Consider the following 7,941-nt stretch of genomic DNA (forward strand, 5'->3'; position numbering starts at 1 on the left):
GTATTTTAATGGAGATGAGGTCTCACCGTGTTGCCCAGGCTGGTCTCAAACTCAAACTCCTGAGCTCAGGCAAACCACCTGCCCCCGCCTTCCAAAGTGCTAGGATTACAAGCATAAGCCACTGTGCCCGGCCTGTTTTTTTTTTCCTTTTTTTTTTTGGGGGGTGCAGTCTTGATCTGTCGCCCAGGCTGGAGTGCAGTGGCACAATCTTGGCTCACTGCAACCTTTGCCTCCTGAGTTGAAGCGATTCTTCTGCCTCAACCTCCTGAGTAGCTGGGACTACAGGCGCATGCCACCACACCTGGCTAATTTTTGTATTTTTAGTAGAGATGGGGTTTCACCATATTGGCCAGGCTGATCTCAAACTCCTGGCCTCGTGATCCCCCCATCTCGGTCTCCCAGAGTGCTGGGATTACAGGCGTGAGCCACTGCGCTGGCCTTGTTTGTTTTTTAAGATGGGGTCTTGCTCTGTTGCTCAGGCTGGAGTACAGTGGCATGATCATAGCTCACTGCAGCCTTGAAGTCCTGGGCTCAGGCCATCTTCCCATCTCAGCTTCCTGTACTCTGGCACTACAGGTGTGCACCAGCATGCCCAGCTAATTTATTTTTATTTTTGTAGAGATGTGGGGGGTGTCTCACCATGTTGCCTATGCTGGTCTTCAACTCCTGGTCTCAAAGGATCCTCCTGCCTGGGCCTCCCAGAGTGTTGGATTATAAGCATGAGTTACTGGACCCAGCCTCTTTAAATATTCTAAAATCTAATTTTTTTTTTTTTTGAGATTGTGTCTTGCTTTGTCACCCAGGCTGGAGTACAGTGTCAATCTCAGCTCACTGCAACCTCTGCCTCCTGGGTTCAAGCGATTCTTCCACCTCAGTCTCACGAGTAGCTGGGCCTACAGGCACATGCCACCGCGCCCGGCTAGTTTTTGTATTTTTTGGTTGAGATAGGGCTTTGCCATGTTGGCCAGGCTGGTCTCAAACTCCTGACCTCAAGCGACCAACCTGTCTCGGCCTCCCAGAGTGCTTGGGATGGTAGGCATAAGCCACTGTACCTGGCCTAAAATCAAAATTTCTTTCTGTAACAACCCATCTCAGAAATGCGAGGATATTATAATTAGTAAGTACCTCAGAAATGATTTAGTCCAAGCATTTTCTAGCTTTTTGGTCATAGGACCTCAAAATGTTTTTGGTTATATGGGTTTATATCTATAGATACTAGTTTAGAAATTAAAGCTGAGAATTTAAAAAATACATTGGAGTTTTTGGGATTGCATTTTAATGAATTAAATAAGTCAATAATAGTAACAAATAACATCTTCTGAAAAATGACTTTTTCAAAACAAAATAATGAGTGGCATTGTTTTACAGTTTTGCACATCACTTCATGTCTGTTAATAGGAGATAGTGGGTTTTCATGTCTCCTTTGAATTCAGTGTATTGCAGAGTTTATTCAAAGATCTTTAGCTGGGCATGGTGGAGTGTGTAGTCCCACATACTCAGAAAGCTAATGTTGGATCACTTGAGCCTAGGATTTCAAGAGCAACCTGGGCAACATAATGAGACTTCATCTCAAAAAAAAAAAATTCTTTGAAATGTAGGAAGAAAATTTGGCCTTTTCACAGGTTTGAAGTTAGAAAAGAGGGAAGTGTTTTTGTAGCCTTTTCAGCTAGTTGTAGATGTTCATTTGTCTTTGGTACTACAGCAAAATTTGGATAAGTGATAATTTCTTAAAAATTAGTTCCAGTGATGGAATCTGAAACTATCAATGCACTTTGGAATACTCTTACATTAAGATCCATTGGTCTGTGTTGTTCTTTGGATCTTTAAAGTGACAGGCTCATTTCATTCATGTCTGAGGCACTCCCTGCCAAATACTCACATCTGAGTAACTAGTTTCTCAGTCAGTCTTTCAAGTCAAAATACGTTCTAGCTGCTTTGGTATCAGAAGTGATTGTTGCAGACTTTCTACTTACTGACACAGAATATGAAAAATTATTGGCCGGACGCAGTGGCTCACTCCTGTAATCCCAGCATTTTGGGAGGCTGAGGGGAGCAGATCATGAGGTCAGGAGTTCGAGATCAGCCTGACCAACATGGTGAAACCCCGTCTCTACTAAAATTACAAAAATTAGCCGGGCATGGTGGCACGTGCCTGTAATTTCAACTACTCAGGAGGCTGAGGTAGGAGAATCGTTTGAACCCGGGAGGCAGAGGTTGCAGTGAGCCGAGATCGCACCACTGCACTCAAGCCCGGGCGACAGAGTGAGGCTGTGTCTCAAAAAAAAAAAAAAAAAGAAAAAGAAAAATTATTTTACTCAAGGACCTACAGTTTATAAAATTAAAAATTTTTACTGCTTCATGAAGGACAGTCTTATGTGACACTGGTTTGTTTTTTTTTTTGACATAGAGTCTCACTCTGTCACCCAGGCTGAAGTGCAGTGGCACAATCTCAGTTCAGTGCAACCTCCTCCTTTCAGGTTCAAGCAATTCTGCTGCCTCAGCTTCCCGAGTAGCTGGGATTGCAGGTACCCGCCACCGCACTGGGCTAATTTTTATAATTTTAGCAGAGATGGGGGTTTCACCGTGTTGGTCAGGCTGGTCTTGAACTTTTGACTTCAAGTGATCCACCCTCCTGGGCCTCCCAAAGTGCCGGGATTACAGGTGTGAGCCACCCAGCCCAGCCGACATTGGCTTTTTAAAATCCTTTTTTGGTTTTTTATTGTGAGGATGTTGCGGTGAGCAATATGGTGATTACTAGTGCTGTCTGGCATTATTGCCTTGGTTTATGCTAAGGTGCGGCAGTTTCTCTCCAGTGCAATAGGGAACAAAGTCGAAAGGACATCACATTTTAATGTGGTGCAAATAATTTTGACCTTGCAGACCCCCTTGGAGGAAGGCTCTGGAGGCCTCTCCTTCTACCCGAGTTCCGTGGACCACAGTTGGAGGGCTGTGATCTGGTCCATCTCCCATCCTGTTGAAGAACCCCTTCTGTATCTTTGAGAAATTACCTTCCCGTTTCCCTCAGGGATGTCTATTGTGGGGGAAATTCACTACACCGTGAAGCAGCCCATTACGTTTTTGAAAGTTCTGTAAACTAACTCAGATCTTTTTTCCACCGCTGGCCCTTCATAAAGTTGAGGATAACTTTTCACAGATCCCCTGTGTCTCTCTTTTTCAGCATAAATTTGTATTTCCATTTCCTTCAGTGATTCCTCTCATGGCCTGGTTTCGTATATCCTGCTCATCTTTCTTTAAAATGAAAATGAATGGACATTATTTAATTCATTACAAAAGATACTGACAAAATAACCATGGGTTCTTTTCACTGTTAGACCCTGTATAAATATGTGTAAGACTTGGTTCTTATCCTAAAGGAATTTAAAAAACTGGATTCATTTCAACACAGCTGAAGAATATAAACATCCTGCAGAATCATACATGGCATTTTGCAGTTAGAAAGAACCTAGCTCTCGGCTGAGTGCGGTGGTTCATGCCCGTAATCTCAGCACTTTGGGAGGTGGAGGCGGGCAAATCACTTGAGGTCGGGATTTCAAGACCAGCATGGCCAACATGGCAAAACCCCATCTCTACTAAAAATACAAAAACCATCTGGGCATGGTGGCACGTGCCTGTAATCCTAGCTGAGGGAGGCTGAGGCAGGAGAATCCCTTGCACCCAGGAGGTAGAGGTTGCAGTGAGCCAAGATCGCGCCACTGCCCTCCAGCCTGGGCAATGGAGTGAGACTCCATCTCAAAAAAATAAAAAAATAAATAAAAATAGAACTTAACTCGTTTTGTGGTTCTACAGACTGGCCACTGAGGTACTCTGAGAGCTGCTCAGCTGTTTTGTCGTGAATGGGTTGTAGGTGAGATGCGATCTCCCTTCCATAAGCTCCTGGGGTTGCTAGGTGGGGCTTGGGATAGTCTCCTCCTGATTTTAGACTGGTGGATATTCCCAGGCCAATCAGCTCTGACCTTGAACATTATCTTCAGTTTACCCCAGTGTGTTGTACAAAGATCGTTTTCTATGTGTGCCTATGAAGAAGCTGACAAGTATTGGGATAAGTGGCCTCTCTAGGGCAACAAATTCTTTGTTTTTTTTTTTTTTTTGAGATGGACTCTCGCTCTGTTGCCCGGGCTGGAGTGCAGTGGCACGATCTCGGCTCACTGCAAGCTCCGCCTCCCGGGTTCACGCCATTCTGCTGTAGCGCAACAAATTCTTAAGCACAGAGTTGGGGTTATAGGTTTTCTGAGTACCAGACTAGAAAGATAATAAAGTTGGCAAGACATTGTGATTTGATTGAAGTAGGTTAATGAAGGACACTTTTTTTCATTTTAAAAATCAAGATGTGATTTATAATTACCTTTTTAGTATACAGTTCTACAGTTTTTGATAACACATATAGTGTTGTAACTATTCCAAGATATAGAACATCACTCCCTAGATTCTCTTTACCCCTTGTTAGCCCTTCTTGCTTCCCTCAGCCCTAGGCAACCACTGATCAGTAGGAAATTATTTTTGAAGAGTATTGTAAAATGTTTCCTTAGATGGAGTTAGACTTAATTTCTCCCATCCAAGTAGTAACCAGGCCTTACCCCACTTAACTTCCTATATCAGATGAGATCACATGCTTTCAGGGTGGTATGGCCCTAGATGGTAGGCATAATTTCTAATTGATTGGATATTGAATTCTGCCAAACAAAAAGATTATAATCAGAATGTATTTCTTCTAAATGTCTGCTTTTAAACTTACTGCCCCACTTTCTTACTTAATTCACTTAGTCACTAGCGTTTGGGCATTCTAATGATACATGTTTGAGGTGATAGGTTAATTGCCCTGAATTGATCATTACATGTTGAATATATGTTGAAATATCACACAGTACTCCCTTAATATGTACAATGATTATGTGTCAATTAAAAATAATAAAAGCAAAAAAAAAATACTAGTTATTTCTTTTCTTTTCTTTTTTGAGACGGAGTTTTGCTCTTGTTGTCCAGGCTGGAGTGCAATGGTGCGACCTCTGCTCACCGCAACCTCCACCTCCCGAGTTCAAGCAATTCTTGTGCCTCAGCCTCCTGAGTAGCTGGGATTACAGGCATGTGCCACCACGCCCAACTAATTTTGTATTTTTAGTAGAGATGGACTTTCTCCATGTTGGTCAGGCTGGTCTCAAACTCCTGACCTCAGGTGATCTGCCTGCCTCGGCCTCCCAAAGTGTTGGGATTACAGGTGTGAGCCACCGCGCCCGGCTATACTAGTTATTTCTGAATGCATTTGAAGTAAAAGTTGGTCTTGAGCATTGCCGGTGTTTTGGAAGTGTTTGTGAAGAGGCTTTGGGAAACAGAAAGCCCTAGCAGATTCCACAGGGACTGACCCATTCCTGCTGTCTTACTGCAGATCTGGAGCAGCAACCATTTGTTCCCCAGTGCAGAGAAAGCGACTCTTTTCCTCGGAACACTGGATACCATTTTCCTCTTCTCCTATGCTGTGGTAAGTTTTAGAACTCTAGGGTTTAAAGGTAAAGAAAAATGTAAAAGGAAACAACGCTGAGTCTTACGAAATGTGTACAGGATTTTGAATTTGCTGACCGAGGCAGAGTTCAGTATTTCTGAAGTTTATATTTTTTATTCTTCCCATTCATTTATTAATTCATTCAACAGATATTTATTGCTCATGTAGCACATGTCAATGGGAATTTATCCTGAACAACGCGAAAATGCCCTGCCTTGATGGAGCCTGTGTTCTTCGGCGCGGAGCTTGGGGAGACAGTCACCAAATGCTATAAATAAATTGTAGAGTACATATGAAGGTGATAAGTGCAATGAAGGAAAATAAAGCAGAGAAGGGGGACTAAAGGGGCCTGAGTGAGGTTGTAATTTTAAGTAGCATAGCTGGGAGACTTCAGGAGGCAGCGGGCATTTGAGTGAAGACCCAAGCAGGTGAGTGAGGTCGGTGTGCTTGGATCAGAGCTGTAAGAAGTGAGGCCAGAGATGTGGCGGGGTTCAGATCTGTAGGGTTTTGATGCCTTTGTAGGGGCTTTGGCTTTAACCTTGAGTGCGATGGGAGCTGCTGGAAGGTTTTGTGCAGAGCAGCAGCAGGACCTGACTTAGGTTTGGACAGGCGCACTTGCTCTGGGAGCTGAGTTCTTTGGAGGTGAAGGATGATGGTGGCTTGGGTCCAGCATAGCAGTAACAGAGGTTGCGGGAAAGTAGATTTTAGTAGTGTGTTGGAGGTAAAGCCAATATTTTTTCCCTCTTGAATGTGGAATGTAAGAGAAATGTGTGAAGAACACCTCCAGGGTGGAAGTGTCATGGCGGAGGGGAAACTGGGGAGATAGAAAGATTTGAGGACTCGCTTTTGGATGCATTACATTTGACCACTACTGCCCAGATGATGAAGAGCACGTGCTTGGGCATTGAGTCGGAGTTCAAGGTGTAGGTTCAGGCTGAAGATACACATCCTTGGCCTTTACTATTTTTATAATTTTTTATTTTTGAGACAGAGTTTGCTCTTGTCACCCAGGCTGGAGTGCAATGGCACGATCTCGGCTCACTGCAACCTCCGCCTCCCGGGTTCAAGCAGTTCTCCTGCCTCAGCCTCCCGAGTAGCTGGAATTACAGGCATGCACCACCACGCCCGGCTAATTTTGTATTTTTTTAGTAGAGATGTTGGTCAGGCTGATCTCGAACTTCTGACCTCAGGCGATCTGCCTGCCTTGGCCTCCCAAGTGCTGGGATTACAGGCATGAGCCACTGTGCCTTCCCTTTTAGATGATTTATAGATCAAAACTGTGAAGCTGCATGAATTGATCAAGGGAACAGGCGAGGGCAGGGAAGAGGTGTGAAGCCTGAGCCCTAGGGCTTCCACTCCTCAGAGGTGGGTGAGGAATGGGCCAGGTGGCGGGGATGGAGTGGTAAGGAAGGTGGGGCTAGGTGTGGTGGCTCACGCCTGTAATCCTAGCACTTTGGGAAGCCGAGGCGGGTAGATAACTTGGAGTCAGGAGTTTGAGACCATCCTGGCCAACATGAAGAAACCCCGTTTCCAATAAAAATACAAAAAGTAGCCAGATGTGGGTGCCTGTAGTCCCAGCTACTTGGAAGGCTGAGGCAGGAGAATTACTTGAACCCAGGAGGAGGAGGTTGCAGTGAGCCAAGATTGTGCCACTGCACTCCAGCCTGGATGGCAAAATGAGATTCCGTCTCAAAAAAAAAAAAAAGGAAGGCAGGATCCTGGAGAGGTAGCATCCTGGGAGACATTCCACGGTGGTGAGGAGTAATTCAGCATAAGGATAGGCAGCTGGCATCTCTGGCTTGCTGTAGGAACGGCTGTGGTGACTCCCACATTAGAGTTCTGGAGCCGACAGTGGCAGCAGCTGGAACGTGGACTGTGAGAGGAGCCTTCCTTTTCTCCCCAGCATATAAGATGCTGTCTTTAAGTGTGCCTTATTAAAAACGCCTTTTAATTCTCAATGTTCAGGCCATGTGAAATACTGGGTAAAAGTCCTGAAGTAGTTTCTAAATGTTTATTTGGTTAATTATATTTATTTATTTATTTTATTTATTATTTCTTTTTTGAGATGCAGACTTGCTCTGTCGCCCAGACTGGAGTGCAGTGGGGCAATCTCAGCTCACTGTAGCCTCTGCCTCCCAGGTTCCAGCAATTCTCTTGCCTCAGCCTTCTGGGTAATTGGGATTACAAGTGCACGCCACCATGCCCGGCTAATGTTTGTATTTTAGGTAGAGAACGGGTTTCACCATGTTGGCCAGGCTGGTCTCGAACTCCTGTCCTCAGCTGATCCGCCCACCTCTGCCTTCCAAAGGGATTACAGGCATGAGCTACCACACCTGGCCTGTGTGTGTGTGTGTGTGTGTGTGTGTGTGTGTGTGTGTGTATATTTTTTTTTTTTTTTGAGAGACGGAGTCTTGCTCTGTTGCCCA

At 44.7% G+C, this 7,941-nt stretch overlaps 1 protein-coding gene across 4 annotated transcripts in view; it reads left to right on the forward strand.

Moving 5' to 3' along the window:
- Window positions 1–7,941, forward strand: part of SLC37A3 (solute carrier family 37, member 3) — a 64,248-nt gene that overhangs the window by 8,988 nt on the left and 47,319 nt on the right. For all 4 annotated transcript variants that reach the window (XM_011995455.1, XM_011995454.1, XM_011995456.1 and 1 more), the window contains exon 3: window positions 5,402–5,494. In XM_011995455.1, coding sequence (XP_011850845.1) covers window positions 5,402–5,494 — 93 coding nt within the window. The remainder of the gene's footprint in view (window positions 1–5,401; window positions 5,495–7,941) is intronic.

This window comes from Mandrillus leucophaeus, unplaced genomic scaffold, assembly GCF_000951045.1.
Source record: "Mandrillus leucophaeus isolate KB7577 unplaced genomic scaffold, Mleu.le_1.0 Scaffold49, whole genome shotgun sequence".
NCBI classification, from domain to species: domain Eukaryota; kingdom Metazoa; phylum Chordata; class Mammalia; order Primates; family Cercopithecidae; genus Mandrillus; species Mandrillus leucophaeus.